Source organism: Engraulis encrasicolus, chromosome 13 (genome assembly GCF_034702125.1).
Source record: "Engraulis encrasicolus isolate BLACKSEA-1 chromosome 13, IST_EnEncr_1.0, whole genome shotgun sequence".
Taxonomy (NCBI): Eukaryota; Metazoa; Chordata; class Actinopteri; order Clupeiformes; family Engraulidae; genus Engraulis; species Engraulis encrasicolus.
Genome location: NC_085869.1, coordinates 25,978,079 through 26,002,740, shown reverse-complemented (window position 1 = coordinate 26,002,740; position 24,662 = coordinate 25,978,079). Strand labels below are relative to the sequence as shown.

The window sequence follows — 24,662 nt, the reverse complement described above, 5'->3', positions numbered from 1 at the left end:
CAAGAGGGTGCGGGTCCCACCGGGAAAAGACAGCTATGCCAGATGGCCAGTCCAGGCCTGCAGGGAAGTGAAGGGATGGGGAGTCTATTTACATAGAGAGGAGAGGGAAAGAGCACTTTCCATTTCAGCCTTCCCACAGAATAATTAAACCAACACTGGGAAGGAGAGGAGGCTGACCACAAGTGAAAGGATGGCAAACAAGTGAAATGTTTGCTGAGGCTTTTCTGATCAGTTAAGCTCCTGACGGGTCTACGCACCACAGACTCCAGGTATTAAAATTGATATATGCCCTGTTGACGGAGCCTTTAGCCTACCAGATCTAAAAGATTCCATCTTTGTGTGTCGGCCTCCTCCGCTCCGTCTGCTCCAATCATATGTGAGTGCGATTGGAAAAGAAAAGAGCAGAAAGAGTTTCTCTTGAATGCTTTCTTTCATATTCAGGTTTAAAGTTATGCTTTTGCTCAAAGGTCAGATGTCAAACAATAGTTTATGTTCTCACCTGGCAGTCGGCCGGTGCTGCAGCCTCAGTGACTGGTCAAAAAAGGTCCTGTGCTGTCTCAAACCTTTTTTCCACTTCATAAAAATGATCTTTTTTTTCTATAGACCCACTGTGAGTCAGGAATGGAAAAAAATCCCTGCTTGAATAAGGCCTCTATAAGTAAGGAACGCACGATTTTCTTTTGAACTCCTGAGTGTCTGTGCGATATATGGTCACCCCCTCTCGGTTGCAGCATAAAACAACTCTAGATACAGGCGAGCGCGGTACATTTGGTCAAACGGTCCCTGCTGAGCGGTTTGTGGCGGTCGGGCTCCAGTCACCCGAGCCGCCCTGGAATGGGTGCTCTCCATTGACTAACGACACCATTAATGTTAAACAAACTGTGGCGCTATTGATTTAAAGTCAGTATGCCATGCAGACACTAGGGACAGCGAAACACATGGAGGGAGACGAGAGACAAAGAGAGAAAGAGGGAGAGAGAGAGAGAGAGACAGAGAGAGGGGAAGAAAGAGAGAGAGAGAGACAGACTAGCCTAGTCCCATATTGCATGAGTCACCAGTAGTAGGCTTTTGAATCTGACAAACACCTCTTCGCCGGAGGTCGAGTTGACGGTAAAAAGAAATAGCCTTGTGGAAAAAAGAAAACAAACGCTGCCACACTGATTTCTTCAGGGGTGCAGTGCAGTATTGAACGCATGATTTAGTCCATGATTAAGCCCTTCTCCGCAGGCTATAAAGGCCACGACTGCTACACGGGCCCTAGTGATGATCATTTTGCAACAAGCCTCATTTGCTCTGTGTAGAATTTTTTGGACTGCGAGACCTTTCCTCACCAGTCAGATTGTCAGGTCACATTCTGTGTAATGTTTTACAGAGTTTCACAGAAGAGACTTTAGATCTATGGGCAAGCGCCAAAATACGAGAGCCATACATCATCTAGTTCTCTGGTGGTGCTGGAGCCAAAGTTCAAAACCATTTGGAAAAACCATTTGAATGTTCTGTCAATGTCTCCGGTTTTAAATTGGTGGCTACAACGAGCTTCATAAGGGGGGTAGGCCAAGGCTGAGTCACCCGCTACTGGAAAAGGGAACAAAAGTGAATGTGAAGAAAGGAAAGATTGAATATGTCCCAGCGCGCTTGTAACACAAGACACCGCCGACACTGTCCAGGAGAACGAGATGCTCTTAGCCACCATCTTGCCCCAAAAGCTTTGAGAATTTTCCACTGTGTGTGAACTCAAACCCACACAAGTCCTGGAGGGAAACCAACGATGAACACTATGCTTGCCTTCTAAATATTCAGCTTCAAAATATGAAAGATGTTTTTAATCTGAATAGACAACACAGGGCTTCTGTGAATGAACTGAATGAAAGAAGTAAGTCACACCCGCCAAAAATTGACCGTGAATCTGCCATGGTCTCACATGACTCCACTGATTTCCGTTTATATGAGAATGGGTTGAATGAAAAGAATACTGTGTGTAAAATTAATACTAAAAACCTGACAAAACTAATACAATTCAAGTGCTAGCTACAGTAAGATAAATCTGTGTTGTGTAACATTTTGTGCTTATTTAGGGAATGACAGACGGGAAGACTGTGACTGCCATGGTCGTCTGATGCTCAGATCTTCATGACTCTACCCCTTGACTGATATGACCCTGGAGAGTGTCGCAGCTTAAGGACAAAAGAAAAAACTTAAAAGACAGAGAGAGAGAGGGAGAGGGAGAGAGAGAGCATAACTTGAGAGTGGTGTAGAAAAAAAAGAGAGAGAGAGAGAGAAACACAGAGAGAGAGACAGAGAGAGACAGCGAGAGAGAGAGAGAGAGAGAGAGAGAGAGAGAGAGAGAGAGAGAGAGAGAGAGAGAGAGAGAGAGAGAGAGAGAGAGAGAGAGAGAGAGATCTGACTCTCGCTCCTTCAACACCCCGCAATCTCAGGCCACTCTGCAGCCCCAGCTCCAGCAGCTCCTCTCAGCACATCACTGCCAAGCCCAAGCCCCAGGAGCCTAAAGCCCCCACTCACCAGCAGGCACGGCCAGGGCCGGATTAAGATGGCCTGGGGCCCTTACGCTACAAATTTCTAGTCACCCCCATCAGAAGGCAATTTTCGTGACAAATTTACAGATGCTGTCAAAATTACGAGCTAGGTATTAAGGATAACATGTCTACCAACTGTGCTCAACACAACAGAGGAATTTTTCAATATTGCATCTTGTCACAATTCTGCGATTTTGCACTTTGGGCCAATTGGTGGGCGCCCCTGGCAGGTAGGGGCCCCTAGGCTGCAGCCATACTGTATCTCGCCTGTCTCGCACGGCCTTCAGACGGGGCTGGGGCTGGGGCTGGGGCTATCTAAGGGGCTGGGAAGACAGACTTACAGAGGGGGATAAGATATGGGGAGTCTGGAGCAGTGATGGCATGAGGCTTTGCTCTTTGCTCAGCTGTTCCAAAATCCAGGGCCCATGGAGGCGGAACGAGGGTCGCATTTTAACTCTGCACTCACTACTGTACTACTATTCCCTCGACGCCTGCCTCTCCTCTCCTCTCCTCTCCTCTCATCTCCTCTCCTCTCCCCATCCCTCTCCTCTCTTCTCCTCTCCTCCCTGCTGTTCTTCAGTCAAGCCGCCTGCCTTTCTCACATTACAGCGTTTCCTCGCCATTTCCTGAACTGTAGACTGTAGTCTGGATTTCTTTTCTTCTGAAGCAGGAGCGGGCCAGACAATGGATTTGCCAGCAACTGCAGGCCTGTTCTGTATAGCGGGGTCAGACGGGGACTTACAGGAGGAGTAGAGGGGGGGATAAAAATCCACAAGGGTTGGGATATGAAGACAGGACATGGCCCTAATTGAATAATGGTAATGGAGACGACAAGCCATGTTTCCATCCTCGCTATCGATCATGTTGTACACGATGATGATGCACTTTAGTTGAAAGAGCATATTCATTATAATCGTAATGAAAGAGACGATGGAATCAGACTGATGCTCTAGTTTTGTCAAAACAGGGCACCGCTTTAACTTACGTCCCAGGGATCTGGAGACGTCTTTGCCCATCGTGCATGCAGACCCCGATCACTCTGGTCTCTGTGAGGTTCTCCTTTTGCTCTACTCTACCGTGCTGTGCTATGCTTTGCTGTGATGGGGCCTACACCAAGTTAAACCAGGTTACCAATAGAAGAGCCTGAGGTCCTAATTTTCTTAAGAGAATGAGGACTCCAGGCTCTTCTATTATGTGATTTACCTCTTCACTTAACCTGGTTTACTCCTGAACCAGCTTTGTAGTATAGGCCAGTACAGAGGACAGAGTACAGAGGCGTCTCTGGCTTGGCCTCATGCCCCCGGACTCCCAGCGGGTGCAGCAGGGGCCCGGAATCAGGCCCTCATTAGCGCAGCGTGGCTCCCTAATCCTTTAATTTCTGCAGGGGCACAGGTGTCCCCCGTCTGTCTCCAGATTAGCCATGTAATCCCAGGGAACACCGCAAACCCACCCCCACCCCCCCCAAACACACACACACACACACACACGTCCTCCCCAACACACACAACACACACACACGCCAACCCCAGTGCCCCCACTTCTCACACACGCCAACCCCAGTGCCCCCACTTCTCACACACGTCAACCCCAGCGCCCCCCACCTCTTCTCCCCCTGTTACATTAGCTCGACAGATGCCCACCAGTGACCGAGTGTGTTTATGTCTGTACACGTGTGTGTGTGTGCGTGTGTGTGTGTGTGTGTGTGTGTGTGTGTGTGTGTGTGTGTGTGTGTGTGTGTGTGTGTGTGTGTGCATGTGCGTGCGTGTGCGTGTGTGTGTGTGTGTGTGTGTGTGCGTGCGTATGTGTGCGTGTGTGTGTGTGTGTGGAGGGTGTTTGTTTACACAGACTGTGAAGCCACTCAGGGCATGGCTACTATGAAATCCAAAGGCAATACCCAGCCAAGCAACTGGTAGCCTGGGCCTGGCCTGGACTTGCCTGGCATGCCATGAATGGGTACACACAGACACGTGTGGAGAGAGGAGTGTGCCAAAGTAGTGCGGTGGCCCACGAAGACCTGTTGACAGATCAGCCATTCAGATGGAGCAGTTAGTGTGACAGGTGCTTGAGGTTATCCAATGAGTCGTCACCGGCTGACTTAGCAATGACCCCCAGGAGTCCTCAAGGACACCCTTCTGACCTCAGTGGACTGGACAGTTTCTATTTTGGGTCAATGGATTGAACTTGGTGGTTGAACTTCAGTCAGTGTGCAGTGCGCAGTAAATTAATTTGATAATATATTACTTCCTTCATATCCATCCAGTTTCTAACTTGCAGTTCAACATTAACTTGCCATACACTATCTGTTTTATCTTTTTTTTTAAACCAACAGAACAGGAGCAAAGAATTTCTGTCAATGTTGCGTCCACATTTCAGAATCATACAAATGTGATACCACTGGTGCTACTCCTGACAGTCTACATTACTAAAGGTGTCATCAAATGTAAACAGTGCAATAAGCCAACGACAACCTAGAGCAGTAAGCGCAAGAGAATTAAGCGTATGTTTGGACCTAAACAGACACACTCGTTCAGACTAACGCCTTAGCCTAATGCCTCAGTCTTACGTAAGCGAGAGTTGGGGTAAGGAGAGGACAAGTTTGTACACTTTGTCCCACAGGGAGCACAGAGCAATTACAGACCCAGCCATTTATTAACCTCTTTGCGCAGAGCCTGTTATAACCTTACTGTCACAAAAATTGTAACGAACAAGTCTTAATCGGCTTTCTGTATAGTCTATCAAAGTGGTTCTGATGTGGTTGTCACCCCTCTTCATTCAATAGTTTTTAACATGTATTGTTTATTACGCTATACCATAGCTAAACACTAAACCATAGCCAAACTTTCAGCTGAGTTACTTTAGACTATTTCAAGTCTGTATGGTATACGACAGATACAAATAGGTTAATCCTATTACGAAAACTAGCATGGGTTAAAAAAGATAGCCGACCGTTGCCATCCTTAGCTAATCTGTGGTGCAAAGAAAATTACCACAGATTACAACACTGTTTACTTTACGAAATTGGAGAGGAAGGCATGCTCTGATGAAGTTCAAGAACCGCTATAGTGCAAACTTCATAATCCTTTTAGAATGTTGAAATAGTAATCTAATTTGTTCTATTTTTCACGTCTCACACTCTCCCCTCCAGTGCAGCAAAGAGTGCAGTCTGGCACCATTCTTAGTCCACTCTAGTCAGGTACCCTTGTGCACTTTTGTCCTCTTTTGCTTACACGATGCTGACTATTACACAATGTGCTTAACGAGCTACACACACGCTAACTCTCCCTCTTTCACTACAATAATAGGTAAGCCTAAATGGTATAAACGGAGTGGACGGTGTTGTTTGGATTTACCAAAGACTTAAATCAATCACCTCATTATATCACAACTCACCCTACATCCCATAACATCGATCTTGCAAAAGATTACACAAACAAAACATATTATGGGTAGGAGCATTCTAATTTCTTCAGCGTCTGCCCTAAACAACACTGTGAGAGGTGTTTGGAGCAGCTGAGATCGGAGGTGTGGAGCAGAGGCGTGTCTAGCAACACAAACTGTGAATTTCCCTCCCTGAACTTTATACCACAACACCACGCTACACTTTCACTAGAGAGGGAGGTGAGGTGACATCATTTTCTTCCTCTCTGATTACCCCTGTGCACTAGAGGGAGGAAACTGTGGGCTGTAATTACCACTGCTGTGATCTGCTCTCGGCTCCTGACGAGGTTCCTACCTAGAGAGAGATTGTGCTGAGTGAGCACACAGAGGCAATAAAAAGCCACCATGGGATGTAGCCGGCTACCTTCGTCCCAGTGGACACTGAAGAAAGAGGAAAAAGTTCTTTGCAGAAAGGTCATTGATGCAATTAATCATAATGTAGAACAATTTGCGAACAGAATAATAATCATGTGAATTTTGCAAGGCAGTTCAGTCTATCCGATATGCTTAAAGAAATCATTAAGGGGGTTGCTTGTTATGCTGCAGGGCACAAGTACACCTGTTCAGAGGAGTAGATGTGTGCACATCCCACCCGACGGGCCAGGTGCAGGACAATGAGAGTAAAAAAAGTGAACAAGTGAAAAAAGAGAAGTCTGCAACACTGCTTGTCTATTGTGTATTTAATCGAGCAACGTTTCGACCTTCAGGTCTTCATCCGGCAACTTTGCCTGATGAAGACCTGAAGGTCGAAACGTTGCTTGATTAAATACACAATAGACAAGCAGTGTTGCGGACTTCGCTTTTCACTTAGAAGTTCTACACAGCCTCCAACTCCAGCCTCTGCACAAGCCCAGAGTAGGGGTGTAAAATTAATAGCCTTTGTGGCGATTCAATTCTATATCGATTTCTTAGGCCAGCAATTCGATTCATTTTGATACTTAAGAATGCTCCTTGATTCCAATCAAAAGTTATTATCATTACATGAGCATAATAAAATGTCTTACAAAATGAGTGAAATAAGAACACAAAAATCGAATAAAGATTAGTCGATTCTCTTGTGGATAAATCAATTAATTGAATCGCCGGCTGAAGGATCGATGCATCGATACAACAGAAGTAAGTTTAGTTACAAAAGGATCATTATTTACACCCCTAGCCCAGGGTGTCAAGCCAGCAGAATGAGGGGTGTTGGGGGGTGTGTGAAGGCTCCCAAACAAGCGACCAACTACCAACGAAACCCCCTCTCCCCACACACACACACACATTTGGGTTTCATTTGAGGCCGTTAGGGACCTGTTGATAATTCGTGTTGGGCTGTTAAAGGGCGTCTGATGGTTTGTAAAAAGAGAAGCGGAGCGCGGACAAAAAACTTTCATTGCTTCATTGACTGCTTCTCTGCCCACCCCAAAGATGCAACTTTTTTAGTGCCCACGTATATCAGAGGGCCCTAAGTTAACGGCACACGCCGGGATGAAATGCTATAAAAAGACAACAAATGCTATAAGTCAGCTAGACGAAGGCAAGGGGGCGGTGGGAAATAAAAGAGATTGTGTTGGTATTATGGCCGACGTGGGAATTTCATCACTTTTTATGCAGGGTCCCAACACGAACGCAAGCAAAATCGATAAATTCGACCACGATGACAATGCAGTAACTATGTTCAAGGCTTTCACCTATTTTAAGTGCACACAACTGTTCTCTTCTCTCCAGTCTCCACAAGCAGACATAATTCTTTGCAAAATTCCAGGAACCTTTTTGGAAAAAGGGAGAAAAGTGGTCTCTATTTCATTCAAGCTGCTCTTTGTTCTACAATCGCTAGAGAGAAACCTAAAACATGAGCCTACATTCCTTCTTTCCCTGCTTTTATTGTATGTGCTGACGGTTAACGTTGTGAGAGCCCTGAGCTGTGTGTGTGCGTGCATGTGTGCGTGTGAGTGTGAGTGTGTGCGTGTGTGTGTGTGTGTGTGTGTCTGTGTGCTTGTGCGTGCGTGTGCGCATATGTGTGTGTCAATACTCTATGTATGGTATCAAATAGATAGCCCTGGGGCACGTTTTACAGTAGCAGCCAGTCTGAAAAATCACCCCAGCATTGGCTGGCTGGCTTACACTACTGTCAAAACACATTAGGCTCCTGTTTCCCCACAGCCTCGGGAAACACTACTGTTGGCATCGATGCACCGCTAACTGACCACTTGGTGCCAACGACTGGGTCAATCCTGGCAAGGGAGGGGGGAGCTGGTTTGCTGATAAAGGCCTGCGAGCCATTAATCCTGCCAGGGAGGGAGAGAGGCGAGGCAGTAGCTGTGGCCCGGGGTGGCTGGCATGGCATGGTGTGGAACTCGGCAGTGAGGCCCTGGGGAAAACAGGTGGGCCGTAGGAGGGATGTGCTGAGGTTGGGGAGGGAGAGTTTGAAGAGAAGGCTCTGGCCAGACTGGTCCACGTCCCCCGCCCGCCCGACCGCCTGCCAAAACAATCCAGTAATCCACAAATATACTGTAAGGACCGGCAGCCAACCCCCCTCTTATCTATCTTGACGACTTCTAGGAACTAACAGATAGGCAGCCGAGCCCTGACATCCAAGGCAGGCTGCACTGTGAAACGCTACTGCCTTCACAATAAGGGTAATGAAAGCCTAAAGCAGCTGGAATGGGAGCTTAATTAAGAGTTCTGTTGTCCAGAAGGACACCAAACGGAACACACCCACTTCCAGTTAGGGAAACACCATGTTATACTGTGTGTTAGGCGAACTCTAGGCACTCTGGGAGGACCTCGCATTTTTTCCATGACCAAATGGTTACTGTGAAATGACAGGGTCATAATCCTGTGGGATTTCATTGGCCTTGTATTGCTGCAGCCAACCACACTCAGGGAGCACAGTTACGCTAGCGGAGAATTCCAGTGTAAAACAGAATATTGCCAGCATTCGATTTTAAAAGGTTCCGGAATATTCCATTAACATGTGTGGAACGTCGCTCAGCAACCAGAATACACGTATTCCCGGAACACGGTCACGTTCGGAATGAGCAAAGACTTAACACGACTCGGGCGCAAACCGAATACCGCCAAAATTCCGTTTAAAATTGGAATGTGCCTCATATGTAACTACACTCATTGCCTGTGAAGCAATGGGTGAAGCGTGGTGGGAGGAGAGGAGGAGGAGGAGGAACTTCCAAACCTGCAAGGAACAGATTGTGGCATTGTTCTAGCACTTCCAGAGCTGTCACTAGGACCTACATCAAGTCCCACTCACACAACGCTGCAAATACACACAGGGAGGGAGAGAGGGACCTCCCATGCTCACTGCAGATGTTGCTCCTGGCAAGAGCTTACCCAACAAAACCCCTCCTTTTCAGGCCGGCCCGACCAGCTTCAAAAGGGAGCACAACATTCACACACATCTCCAGAGAAGAGAGAAGGCTGAGCTGGGCAGAGCGGTTGCATTGGTCATGATAGAAAGGGAAGAAAAAGAAAACACACACACTCAAAGGCAGACGGACACACATAAACACACACCCACACATGTGGGAACACATACACGCACACGCACATACACAGTCGCGCGCACACACACACACACGCACGCACACACACGCGCGCACGCACGTACACACACACACACACATACACACACCCATTTGCACACACAGATGCACACTCACTTTCTCTGGTCTCGGTCCAAAATGCCTGAGTGTTTTAGCATTTGGGCAAGCAGTAAGTGCAGAGACAGACACAATGCCCCCCTCCCCAACTACACACACACACACACACACACACACACACACACACACACACACACACACACACACACACACACACACACACACACACACACACACAAACAAACACACACACACACTCTATTGCCCCCACAGTGCTATGAGTCCATTAGAGATCGGCCAGTCATTCAGTCACTGTCTCACTATGCAGTGATGTCAGCAGTGAATAGACCGCCGGTCAAACCCAGAACACTGAAAACACACAAAATAGGCTGTTGACGGATTAACCTAGATTGTGTCTTGCCGGTAAATCTGTGCGATACAGCTAATCAAATCATATAAAACAGTCACTGGCCAATCAAAATAGACAAGCGGAAAAGGGATATAGCACTTTTTCTGATTCCTTATGCCAAGAACTGCTTAAAGTACTTAAAATGGCATGAATGAAATTGATGTGGTATACTGCCTTTTTGCATACAATGGCTATAGTGAAACTGCATAGTCTTTGTGGCAACACTCCCTAAAAACTGTCATGTTACTTTTGCACTAGTTTCTCGGGGCTCTTTAACACCAAAACAAGTCCCAGACATTATGTAAGTGTGTCTGTGTGGTCTGTGAAGAGCGGGACACTCATCTTTAAAAGACAGTGTTGATAAAAAGTCAAAAAATCAAAAAAAGGTTTGTTTGATTCAACATTTTCAGACCCAGCAGCTGGGACACATAGCCTTTCGCTATTGCATGAAAAACAAACCGCCCCCACACTTTTAGTAACAGATCCAGAGTGGCGAGACTCATTGACCAAGTTTTTTTTCCCTCTGCCCCTCTTAACAGCTGTCACCTTGGCTGAAGTCTGTCCGGCACTAAATCTTTCCCATCATGCACCACCTCACTACAATGGGGCAAAGTGCCCAAGAGTCACTTTCCGTCTGGGCTGTCTGAGTATGCGTGTCTCCTCTGCCTGTGCTGTTGCTGTATAATCACAGACAACACTTACTTCTCATTCACAAAACAATATTTACTTCACAGTAAGTTTTGCATTAAATTAACACAAAGAAACACAAAAAAATTCAACATGCAGTGTTGTTCTTACTATTAGGTTGTTGAACTAACACAGCAAAAAATCCTGTGTATACCAATGCCAATACAGATATAATCATAGAGAACACTGGCTTCACAGTGAGTTTTGCAGTGTAAATTCAACACTAAGAGACTTTAATTTAACTCTGATCATGCTGCTCTAACTCTGTAAGTGTTTCATTAATGTATACTCAGAGACAACACACTGACCAACACATAAAAGGTTTGTAGTGTTAAGATAATTCAACACCGAGAGAGTAAAACTCAATATTCATATTGCTGGTCTCATAATAATTGAATTGATGCTGCAGAATTAACAGTACTGTGTATGGGTGCCTGGTTCTGTTGCTACATAATCACAGCCTACTACACTGTCGACTTTGAATGCATGAAGAAGTCAGACCGGAGTGAGTGTAGAGTTACATCATCCAACACCTGTTGCACACGAGACACCAACAAGCACTGGCCCAGACAATGGAGACAAGACAGACAAACAGATAAGACAGACAAAGTGCAAACAATAGCTTCGTTTGGTGACATAATATCACACAATCGGTGCTCTGTGTTGGTTAAATATTGACCTCATAAAGTAAGATCATTTGAGGGCCTCGGGCTGACTCTTATTGACATAGTGACCTACTAAAATATACACAGTCTTATCGTTTTCATTATCAGTCTACTACTATGGCTGCTGAGAGTGGAAAATAAACACAGTCAGAGCCGATATACTGCTCTCAGTTATGCTTTATTTTTCCTCTCACACCCACCATTGACTAATCAGGGGTCATACATGGTATACCATTCTCAAGTCCAACTGTGCTGCTTATTTCTGCTTTCAGTGGAAATTCTGTTGACTTTTACAGGTAAAGAGCTGAATCGGTAACGCACTGACAGCCCTTCAACTGAGAGACAAGACAGCTTGACAATGGCAATGAGTGATGTGAGGAGATGTCAGTCTCATCTCCTGCCTGCCACATCATTCATCAGGAATGTGATGACCGAGCAAAAATGAGCAGAGTATCTGCAAAAGCAAGAGGAATCCACCTCCAAATGTCCGGGCCAGGGGCAATATAAACGCATGCACAAGCAAACCAGAAAAGATTTCCAGGGAGCTGTGTGCTGTGCTGTGTGCTGTGCTTTGCCTGACTGGGCCTCACTGCACAGATGCAGCCAAGAGTCTGGTTCCCACACGACACGCTGACACATGGCCAACCAGTCGACAGGCCTTTGAGGCACTAAGGTGTAGTAGAAGAAGAAGAAGAAGAAGAAGAAGAAGAAGAAGAAGAAGAAGAAGAAGAAGAAGAAGAAGAAGAAGAAGATCGAAAATTGCTTTCATACAGCAACCACACAGTCTTTCTCATCCTCCTCCTCCTCCTCCTCTTTGACACGAGCCCAGAGCATTGGAGCGAGATCGACCGACCGCCCACCCTCAAATCTATCTCACACAGCTTCTAGTCCTCCCAAACAGCACTGCAAGAAATGTAGCTGACTAACTACAGCTAATTACCCGCACAGGCCTCCTATGGGTCGGGGTGCTGTGTCCTGTCCAGGGCCGCTGACAGCTTTGGCTGGGCCCAGGACAAAGTCATCTGAAAGGGCCCCCTACCCAATACATACAATACAATGTAATGGGGACCCAATTCTGGGGCCCTATCTCCCTGGGCCTGGGACAACATACCCCTTTGTCCCCATCTGTCGGCAGGCCTGGCAGGCTGTGTCCACCACCAGTCGCCTGCCTGCCTGCCTTTCAATCAGCCCTCTCCAGCAAGCAAGCAAGCCTCTGAGCCGGCCCGGCCCTGCGCCCCCTCTGGCCTATGGCAGTGGTTCTCAAACTTTTCCCATCATTCCCCCCTTTGGAGGGTCTGGATGCTTCCAAGCCCATACCCTCAAACAGCAGTAAACAAAACAAAGGGGGACAATTTATAATATAATGTTGGTGAGGGCTTAAAATGCATTGCTTATTGGTGAGACAGGAAATAATTTCCATGGGAGGAAAACCCCAAAATCAGATGTCACACGCACCCCCTCCGATGCATCCGCGCCCCCCCAGGGGGGCTTGCCCCCCACTTTGAGAAACACTGGCCTATGGGGGAAGTCAGCTCGGCGTGTCGGCCTGGCCCCCAGAGCAGGGAAGCAAGCAGGCATGGAGGGAGAGAGGGAGCGAGCGAGCGAGTGTACGCGGCGCTCTGGATGCCGGCTGGTCTGGAGTCAGTGCCAGGCGCTCGGCTGGCCACGGGGTTGCCGGGAATAAAGAGCAGCTCTGTTCTCTGGCACTATAAGGCGCACGGGACCTCGCTCGGACGGGACCGACCGCAGTCTGAGCCAAGGCAGTGCTTTCGGCAGCCCCTGAGAATGGCCATTGTTGTTGTGTGTGCTGCGGCGCGCTGTTCTGCTTAATGAAGAGTCTGCGTGAAAATGTGAGGAATGCCGTCGTGTCTCAGAGTCCCACCTCTTTGCTAAACCAAAAAGGGGCTTTCAGATACTTGACTTACACCGTTTAAAAAAATGCAATTTAACCCTTAGGGAGTACTCTGGGACAAAAAATACTCTAGACTAGTTAAGTGGTTCCCAACCTATTTTGACATCTAAAATTGATGGGGACCCCATAGGCCTACCCCTGAAACTAAAACTGAACTGACTGAACTAAGCTTAAATTGTATGCTATTCATACTATAGATATTTTAAGTCTAAGGTTGTATGTGCTGTTTCAGTCTGAATAAATATTATAATAATTAGTGTTATTTTTCATCAGTTTTCATTTTTGTCACACCTAGAGCTACCCCATTTTAATTCCAGGCGACCTCACATGGGGTTACGACCCCAAGGTTGAAAAACACTGCTGTAGACAATGTTAAATAGACTCTCCTGCTGTTGAATGAACATTAACATTTTTCACTGTGCACTTTCAGCTGAGCTTGTGGTTCACGGCCACTCATGCACGTCCACTGGTGCCACTGCACTACAACTGCTACTGCGTAAATTCTTCTTCACCCAGAAGCCAAGACCCTGCCATTATTGGCGTTGTAAAGCCAGGAGTGCTGTTGCTAACTACAAATGTTCGTTTCTCCTTTAAAACATCATTAAAAACGAATTAAATGAAGAAAAAAAACGCTTTTTTAAAACCGGAGCCACAGCAACACATTACGCTGTTGGAAGTGGTTCCAAGACAAAATGCACTGTAGGTAAAAGTTAACAAAATAATTGGACCCAGCCTAGCATCTCAAATGCTGTAGCACGCACTTTCTCATATAATAAACTGTTCATGTCTTCTCATGTGACAAATACAAAAATAGGACTAAGTTAAGTTAACTCTGTTAAACTGTTAGATAGTTACTGTAAACAGTGTTAGTTATTACGAGTTAGTAAAGGTGGATTTAAGATGGAATGTGGTTTCTCACGTCAAATCAAAACAAGCGCATTGCACAACAATTTATTTAAGAAGGGAGAACGAAAGAATGAATAGAGCGCTGCATCTCACACTACCCTCCACTGTTTACTGAGAATAAACAGCATACGTAGAGGCTTACACACCAGTGGTGTGCCCATGTGCTAGAGCTTGTCTCCAGGACAAAACAGTGCTTATGCCAGACAGAGGGCAACAATGAACTGGGAGAGAGTCGGCCAGCTGAGCTGACATGTAGCTGGCGACTAGCGACAGGGTGACACATGGCTTATGTACTGTTACAGTACTGTACAGGAGCTGTGACTGACACAATGAGTCATGGCCCGCTAGTCACCACTTGGGTGCCAACACTGAGCTGAAATACACTGTTGTTGTGCTTAACATTGGCCATTACTGTGCAAAAGAGAGATCTTGTCTATTTTGCTTTCTGTGTGTGTGTGTGTGTGTGTGTGTGTGTGTGTGTGTGTGTGTGTGTGTGTGTGTGTGTGTGTGTGTGTGTGTGTGTGTGTGTGTGTGTGTGTGTGTGTGTGTGTGTGTGTGTGCGTGCGTGCGTGTGTGTGTGTGTGTCTGCAGTCATGGCAAGATTTTTACAAGAACAGAGTTGTTTTTAGAACAAGTTCTCAGAAGGGGGTAAAAGCATTGTTATGGAAAATGTATCTAAAAGGAAAATCAGCACACGCATTAACTCAGAGCATCTGGTGAAAAAAAACATGACGACTCAATGGCTGAGGTCTCACTGTGTGGTGAATCTTTTTCCAGAAGTCATGTGTCCTTCCCATTCACAATAATAAGGGGGTGGGATGGGAGTGGCACAATACAAATTGAATGAAACAGACATTCATTAAGCCATCATCACAAAAAAAATAAATTGAAATGAACCCAAGCAATAATGGCTTTCAGGAAAGCTTGGAGGACTATTGCCAGAATACACTGACAGGATCGTCTACGTTTTTTTTGCTTCTAACGGGAGTAGAAGTGCCAGGTTAAATATAGAAAGGTAACCCCTATTATTTCACACAGGCAAAAAGCTTTTGATCGTCAACATTAAGTCAGCTAATGACATGCTACCTCCCTATTTAGACAGATGTGCAGTGCCCGCAATGTCAACAGTGTGCCTCGGCTGTGCCGAAGGGTTTTCAAAGTAGAGTCACAAGACAGTGAAAAACACATACTTGCGCACACACACGCACACCACACAATAACAAAAAGATGATAGGGGCCTCTCAGCTGCCTTCAAACAAAGCAGATTAGATGTAATCTGGGGGGCTGCCTATTGAAAACTCCGGCTATAACAAAAGCTAAGCCACCAGCTCCCATATGGCATTCAAGGGAGCCCCAATAACTAGCTCATAAACTTTCCGGCGCTGTTGGCAAGACAGGGCATTCAGAAACACAGCTCCAGCCCAGGCTAATGCGCAGAGAGAGAGAGAGAGAGAGAGAGAGAGAGAGAGAGAGAGAGAGAGAGAGATCATTGTGTATTTGAGAGACCATGCTGTGAACACACTATTTCCATGAGAAGTTCATGGCTAGTAGTGAGCGAAAAGCGACCACATTTTTCCTGGGGGCTGTCATCTTCCTGTTCTCCTGATCGCTTTCCAGAGCACGTGACTCACACCTTCAATACCACACATAGTTTTGCAACCTCAGGAGAGTCACTCATTAACTAGTTTAGACAAGTGGGGATATCTCCAATTTTAGGGAAGTATGGGCTAGCATCAAGATAAGTTTCGATATAAGCCATCTGTGGATTACTGTTACCGGTACTGTTGATAATGAACAAGTAATACCTCTTTTATACAGTAGCCTACAAACTGTCAGAAATAAATATATTCTTTGCTAGGTTGCCCCAACAGCCAAGAATGAAGTAAAACATTTTAGGTTAACACTGTCACAGTTATCCAGGCATACCAATGCAAAAGAGGAAAGGAAAGTAAAAGTAAAGCATCAATTACACAAAACATTTTCCGTAAGGGCACAGCCCCTAGGTTTGCTGTTCCTGGTCTGGCAGTGACCAAATTGTAATGTAAGTTATTGCTAAACACTGTAAAGTTGCAGTAATGTTGCAATATGTTGTAGTTACAGGTTGTTTTTAGTATTCAATGGGTGGAACTCTGTGCCCTAAGAGGATCTATGGTGAGACCCCTAACAGGCCCCAAACAGGGTACATGTGTACTGTTCAGGTCACTCTCGTTCAAGCCCCTATAGTGGAACTCATCTTATCCAATTCTCTGCTCCTTGGGGAAACAACGACCATGCCGCTGCTGCTATGACAACCACCCTAGCGCTCAGAGACATGCCCCTGCCTGAAACACTCCGTTAAATGCCAAACATTTCAAACTATTTCCCTATGGCAATAAAAGACACTAAAACCGCTGAGTGGCGACGACTGTCTCACTCCCTACCTGATAAAACGTAAGTTAGATAATATGACACAATAGGCCTACTGTGTGAAAACTGAAATCTTGGGAGATGAGGCAAGAATGTCCAACATGTTTGAAATACTAACTGTAGATCTCCATATTGTCTAGATTGTGTCTACACAGCAAAACATAACAGAACATTAAAAATGTACACCCACTCAGTTCTCAGGCAGTGTTGGTGTGAAGTCTCCAGCAAAACATGTGATGGAGACAAAGAACGTTTACATTATTCCAGTGTTTTTCATGGCCAGGGTCACATGAGAGAAAAATAAATGTCTCTCTTCTCCTCCCCTGTCTTCCCTCCTCTCTACTCCTCTCCTCCTCCTCTTCGCTCTACGTCTCTCCTCCCTTCTTGGCCAAAGAGAGTGTCATAATTACGTAGTAAGCAGAGAGAGGGTCCAAGGCACTCAGAAATAAAGTTAAAAGTCCTTTATTTTTATGCTTCGGACCCCCATCCCCATCCCTCTCTCCTCTCACCTTTCTCTCTCCCTCGCTACTTTCTCTCTCTCTCTCTCTCTCTCTTTCTCTCTCCCACCATTTCCCCTACTCCCTCCGTTCTCACCCTCCCTACTTCTATGCCTCTGTCTCTCTCCTCTCACAACCCCCCCCCCCCCTCTCTCTCTCTCTCTCTCTCTCTCTCTCTACAGTACAGACATAATTATGTCTGGTTTAAATATCAGCTGCAACTCCTGGGATCTTCACATTCCTCAACAGAGGAACAGTGCTGCTGAGTATATCAGGAATAAAAGCTATTTGGAGACAAAAGCTGCAAACCAGTCAGCACACGGTGACCTTTCTGCTACTTATCTACTGTGCTGTATCGCCATGTTGTGGGCGCTGAAATGATGTATGGTCTGGTCTGTACACAATGAAATACAACTGACAATGGCAGCAGACAGTCTGACAATGACAGTGAAGATTCATGTTGAGGTATTTGAAGTGCTCTTCACAAAGAAAGAGGAAGCACATGAATAAGTAGCATTTGATTTTCAAAGCAACATCATGTGTTTGGCAGCCTCTCCTCCACATTCTGTAATGAACAAATGAGAAGTAAGAATAGAAACTTCTGGGTGAAGGGCCTAACTCTGCATCTCTTTTTCAGTACTGTTGAGGACCACGGCTTGGTTCAGCAGCAGGACAGGCGTGGCATTTACGGCTATTTTCTTCTGACTGAGGTGATTGAAATGCAGCGCGGTCGGTCATTTGTGGTTGCGCTGTCTGCTCCTGGACACAGATTAGTGGGTGAATTCTGCCTCTGCAGCCTTTCTCCTCTCCTCTCTCCACTCCTCCTATCTTCTTTTTATAGACTGCAAAAACAATCAGCCTTAGTCAAGAGGTTTGAAGCCAAGTCATACAGAACTTGTTGCACTAGATGACACCACTTGACTTGTTCCCTCAAGACTTCAAGATGTGTTGTAAAGGTCTCAGCAAGAGCCTATCATAAATAGCCTAATTGTGCTATCATGGCACTAGACATGGCAGATCGTGATCATCACACTTTTTGCAAGAGCAATTAATAGCCATGTAGCCATATGCCATACCCAACATAAGTTAAACACAGTTAAACACGTTAAACACAATACAGCTAAACTCATAGCCCCTCAATGCACGTCGTACCTCCAGTGGCACACTGTAATAGTAATTGAAAAGTTAACTAGTACTACAATAGTATGACATAACACAGGGCCTTTAGTAATGCACGACTTGGTCATTAGCATTCTGGTAGGTAACAGCAAATTTATAATGCCGTTACCGTGTCTTAACGGGGTAAGACTACTAAAGCCATGTGTTATGTATCCTTCGCCAAGGAGGAGTGAAGACATAGCCCTGGCACACCAACCTCAGTCTCCTGACATAACCAGTAACGGTGAGAGAGAGAGATGCTTGGCTCGGTGTCTTGACTGCCTCTCAACAAGTCATCCATCATTCACTCTACCTCAGGGGATGGATGTGACTTGGCTGGATGGGATGAGGTAACGTATGATGAGCCAGAAGCTGTGAGGCTGAGCAGAGCTGAACAGAGCTGAGCTGGCATCTCATCTCATCTCAGGCCAGCTGGAGATTAGGGTGTGTTGTGATCAGTGGTGTAGTGGGGATTTTTAAAGTGGGGTACGCGATTTGTGAGGTCATCAATTAATTAGGCAACTTATCATGTCAACCCCCTTTTTGTATTCAAACACGGACAGAATTTTTCTTTTTTAAATCTCACCTCAGGAGAAGTGGGTGGACTGCGTACCCCCGTGTACCGCGCCCACTACACCCCTGGTTGTGATTCTCTGCTTTCATGGGATGGGCCTCACCGAAGTTGGAGACCATGCATTCAGGGCAGCTAGTATTACCCAGGTAAGGAGGAGTTAGTACTAGTAGTAGTAGTCAGTTTCTGCTATCTCCACAAAGTCAGAAGGATGGATGGTAGTGGCGGTGGTGTCTTGGGAAACAGCAACACAGAGACGTATGCCGTCAAACCCTTTCAAGTCATGTCCATTTTATATGCATTTCACCATGCTGTGAGAACCATGGTGTCCTGGGCTCTCATAGCATAGAGCACAGACTTTGACTTAAACTTGACTGAAAAGCACAAGGGATATGATAAGTTTACTATAGTCAGAATGGCTATGACCAAGTAGTCATGTGCTAGTAAAGAATGTTTATAATGTCAAAAATAATGTTGTGCGTTTATTAAGTTGGAATATGGTATTTTTCAGTGATGATGAAGTTTTCAAGTGGCAGGATGGTGTACATTAAAAGGGTACAGATCCAAAACCAGAGGCGAGGCCTTCATACCTCACGGGCTATAAGAAACAGGTGGTCATTCCCAGAAGCAGACTGGATTATGGTCTTCCAGTGCCACGCACACTCAAACCAAACCAGCACATCTTATGTCCTTATGTTAGCCCCAGCAGTCTGGCCTCTGAGTTTAAAACTCTCTCTCTCTCCCTCTTTCTCTCTCTCTCTCTCTCTCTCTCTCTCTCTCTCTCTCTCTGAGAGAAAGCAGGATTCATCTGGCCAAGACACGCAGCAATTACGCCCCAACAAGAAGACTGTGACACACATTAGTGACTCCCACCAAAAAAACTCGCTCCATTAGGTAATAATGGGAGACGGAGGTGCCTCGCTCCCGGCCTGCTTTATCAGCAAACACAAAAACATGGCCTCAGGTTATGCATGAATAACTCACAACAAAGCAAACAAAGGTTTAATTTCCTGTCCAAAAGCTGCCATCTTTTCTGATCAGTCACAGTTGTGTCATACAGTACCAATGCCAACGCAGATTTGTGGCCACTCAAGGTGATGAAAATGTGTCATACACAATATTTTCAATGGAATGGACAGTTACTCACAAGTTGACTCACACACCTGTCAAACCCCCAGTGTGTCTTGCCTAATTGCCATACATTAATCATTATGAAAGTCTTCTCATATGAAATCTTTGTTCTTTCTCAGGTTACTTGGTACGTTGGGTTACGTGTGAAATCTGTAGGCTACCGATCCTGTCTAATCTTGGTAGGCTAACGTAGAGTATTTCCTGGCATTGAGTCACAGTCTTGTGCTCAGAGGCGTGTAAGCGGCTCTGCTCTGCTACGCTCTGTTGATGGGGCCCTGCTACAGTGGAGTGGAGGAGTATAGTGAGTGCCCCTGGGTTTACTGGAGCATTAGATTCAACAGCCCCAAAGTAGCCTGACCCACATTCAGACAAACACCCTCGTAAAAAAAACAAAAAACACGTACAGCTGAAGGATACTGGCTCTGTTCAACGTCTCACACAAAAACTTTATGTTATTCACCCATTCACATGAACACATACCATGGCACATGAATGGCACAGGCACAGCACAAGATGTTCATCAAAGCCACATTCTTCACATTCAGGAATTCACAGGTGTGTCGTTACTTTCATGGAGCACATCTCATTACTAAAGCCTTCGAATTATGAAAAGTGGCTGGTTGTAAATCACCCAATCTGCTCTCAGTGAAATCTGGTGTGGCAGGATATTGCTTAAACTGAACATACTGAGGACTTGTAATGAGTGTGCCGTCAAAAACAGTTAACTACCCTAAAATATAAATAATGTGTTGGGCATAATTTAAGCAAGAACTGAGGGGGGGTTCAGACAAACAGGTGTTTGGGACACAACAAATCTTAGGCCACTAATGGTTTTTCTTAAGTAGTAAACACCTCAATGTAGGTTATTTCAAGGCTTGTCTAATGTGCCGTTTTCTGATGGTTAAGTAAGAATAGTCGGGAAGTTTTTAAAATGAATACATCAATTGGCCTCACAAGATAAATGAAACAAGCAACTGATGTAAAAGTAGGCCTATCCTATGTTTAAAAACATAATTAAATGACTTAATCAAGGAAACAAATAAGCCTACCCATGTACCACCACAGTAATAAGTAAGTTATAAGAGCTATGCATGGCAACAACTGAGGTAGACTATGCGTTACGATGTAACAATGTAACTTTTCATGTGTCAAATACACATTGGAACGAAAAAGTAACAGATAGAGAGGGCCAGGGGAATGTTGCCCAGAAGTTGACGTGTTAAATTGACACGCTGTCCTTCAGAAAATAGCCTATTGTTCCCAGTGCATGAAAAGACAAGGTAAACAGCTTGGAGGCATACTTTCAAGATCATTTTTTTACCTTTAAGTTCAGAGTTTGGACTAAAATACTTAATTTCAAAGACAAAAGATGGGACCATAGGCGGCGCGTGCATGAGTTGGCTCACTAGTAGTAGACCAGCCCAAAACAGATGTTCAGGCGAGCAGAGAAGCATGGGTCAAAACATATATAGTTTCAACTATTTCACACAATATTAAAAGTTATGTACACCTACCAAAACGACCGCAAATCGTTCCTCTAATTCACCAGGTTCCGGCATTGGTAGTTTTAAAGGCATGTTGTGTCCCCTAAAGTCATTTTGTTGGTCCATACTCCCTGCGTTCCCCATGTTTGAAGGTGGAGTAGTTACTCAAGTCGCCTTCTCTTTTCTTTTCTCCCTCCACTTCACAAATTCACGAGTAAAACAAAAAAGGTATCCGTTAGGTATTGGAGGAAGTCCTTAAGTCGCCAGCTCTATCCCAGTCTGACCACTTCACACCGACATACACAAGGCGCAACCAACAACAGGCGAGTTTTCCAAAGACGAGAGTTTTCTTCACGCATTATACCGTTCGGGGGGAATTCGGCAGCAACTTAGGCAACCGCGCGCGATGAAATTAAAAAACGTGTCTTATCCGTATCTTGCACAATTTCTGCTCCACTCCCAGTTTGCTGTTATGACGGTGACGACGTGCATGATTCAGGCTAAGCAGTTCCCCGTCTGTGTTGCCTGTGTTAATCCTTGCTATGCTGACCAACAGAGATACGGTCCTGGAGCAACTCTGCACCGCACACATTGAATCACAGTTCAACACAATAAGCCTTTTCAGATTGGCCTCCCACTTGGGCGTGTCAAAAAGCCGTAGTTAAGGGAGACGATGTTTTGTTCGGTTGCATTGTGGTACTTGAAGTCCTTGTAGCAACCCAATGTAAGTAGGCGGCTGGATGTGAGTGCCCGGATATCCGCCCGAGTATTTGCATGCATTTGCATTCATTTCCGCCATCAGGAATGCTTTGCGGTACCACAGCTACCCTATGTGAGTCGCGCTGTGTCGCCTGACTGTCCCTTCTATAATATGACTGTACCGTAACAACTCGGCCTCGGTCCCCGCGGCAAATATCCACCACACCACCACGGGTCCTCTGGTGTTGTGACCGTTTTAGGATCTTTTTTCATATCCAATACTTGCACATTAAGAGTGACAATTCCATCATGGATGTTTAAACGATATGTGCGAATGCAGTCATGTTGAATTTAGGGTGGCCAAACCATGCCATGTCATGAAGAACGTGCATCACATTATTTAAACAGCTCGTGTAAACGGTTATCCTGAGTGCCCGTGTCTTTTTGGAGATCGGAGGCTTGATTAGCAATGGGAGAGAAATTAGTTGTGCGTGCGCACACGTCTGCACAATAGGCTGTCCACCGGACACGAAGTTACTGGCTCCAATAGCCTATTTCAGCGTCCCGCTTGATTCAGTACTGACACTTTTAAGTTTACGTAGCACAATCAAATGAATAGGCTATGTCTAAATTATAGGCTCTAGTCTCCAATGTGCCCAGTTTCACGTGTTCTTGGCATCAATCTGCACAATAGGCCTATGCGGCATAACTTTTCGAGGGCTACATTTAGACCGGGTAAAGTAGGCTATCGAGCATGGTCTGTCCCTTCAATAATATTAAGAGTGTCCCGTAACAACTCGGTCTCGGCCCCCGCCGCAAGTATCCTCCACCACGAAGGTCCTCTGATGTTGTGACCGTTTTAGGATATTTTCATATAATACAGAAATAAGAGCGTGCGCGCGCGCCTCTGACTGTATCTAGACACGGAGGGAGAATGGCTCCAATATTTATATTCAGCGCCCAGTTTAATTCTGCACTGACACTTTTAAATGTTATGCCCAGATATTCTTTTAACTTGTTGGATATCCTGATATTATGTTTCACTAATGTAAGGAGTAAAACTCAGAAACTTCCCGGGTGCTAGCTACATTTAGACTGGGTAAACTCGTGACTTTAATGCCTTCCGAAACGGGCTATTCCAGTGTCTATTTTAGACTATAGCCTAGCCTTGTGCAAAACTTTTTATTTAACATTGCGAATGGGCAGGATGATTTGCTTAGACACGCACGTGCTTCAGAGCAGCTAGAACTGTGCAAGGTGACTGCTGCAGTTTTCAGCTCAGTCCTCCTGGATAATAAACACAAAATAATGCCGACGAGAAAGTAACGCCGTTATCTTTTGATGAATTCCCTTTGGGTGCCCGGTTGAGACAGTTTAATTTTCACACCCAAATCAATTCGGTTTTAAGTTATAATTTCATTGTATACTTTTTTATTATTATTTTGATGTCACAGGGTCTATTCCTTTGATTGGGAGATCAAGGAACTTTCTGGTGTCGCCGAAACGGCGATGTGCGGTGGGCTCTTTACGCACGGCACCTATGTCCCTCCTTCAGTCAGACTCAAATCGGACCGAAATCAAGTAGCTGAGGTTAAACTGTCGTAAATACACGACCGAACGCGAGTAGCTGAGGTAAAACAGACGTAAATACTCGGGCGGATATCCGGGCACTCACATCCAGCCGCCTACTTACATTGGGTTGCTACAGTCCTCCCCGGGATGCACTTTTGAGACCCCCCCCCCTTTTTTTTTGGTTTTCTTTACCTCAACTTTGCCATACAAAACTTTTGTTCACAAAACTAGTCTATGTCAAGACATATTAGATTGGACGGGAATTATGGCAGTGAGCTCACCTTCTGTAATGCAAAATAATATTTTATGAAAAAAAACTATCCTAAAACCTCCAATTTGTAGACAGAAGTCATAGAATGTAGTTTGGGCAGATGCAAGCCTTAAGCTCCAGGACAAACAAGGCGGGGTCTGAAATTGAGAGGATGATGATATCATTGGGACTTTTTTAAAGAGACGGTCCAGATGTTGAGGGGTTTTGAAAGGACAGCATCAACAGGGCGGGACAGAAGCTCAACCAGGGTCACAGCACTGCACAACACAACACAACACAAATGCACTTAGGTGCGAAAACAAATACACTTTACACACTGTAACCGGTGCTATCAGAACCATTAAATAGGCAGCAGAGTGTTGTTGTCCTGTCAGTGGTGTGGTGCCCTGCAGTTCAAAGAATATGTTGATGACTTCCAAGTCCAAAAGAATTATATCGCGCGCATACACACATAAATGCACACACATACACACACACACACACACACACACACACACACACACACACACACACACACACACACACACACACACACACACACACACACACACACACACACACACACACACACAGAGAGAAAGGGGGGGGGGCAGTTTGCAAAACAGTGCAAAATGATAAGTGGCCAGCAGCAGGGAGCCTGTGGGTGGAGCGGGTGCGGTGAGGTGAGGTGAGGTGAGGCGCTGCTGGGCAGTAGTGAGTAGTGTAGTGGCTCCCCTGTCGCTC

At 45.6% G+C, this 24,662-nt stretch overlaps 1 protein-coding gene across 3 annotated transcripts in view; it reads right to left on the bottom strand.

Moving 5' to 3' along the window:
* The window catches only part of fmnl2a (formin-like 2a), a 118,947-nt gene extending 96,954 nt beyond the window's left edge, over positions 1-21,993 (bottom strand). For all 3 annotated transcript variants that reach the window (XM_063213554.1, XM_063213555.1, XM_063213556.1), the window contains exon 1: positions 21,428-21,993. In XM_063213554.1, the coding sequence (XP_063069624.1) occupies positions 21,428-21,541 (114 nt within the window). In that variant the 5' untranslated portion in view covers positions 21,542-21,993. The remainder of the gene's footprint in view (positions 1-21,427) is intronic.
* Positions 21,994-24,662: the final 2,669 nt, after the last annotated feature.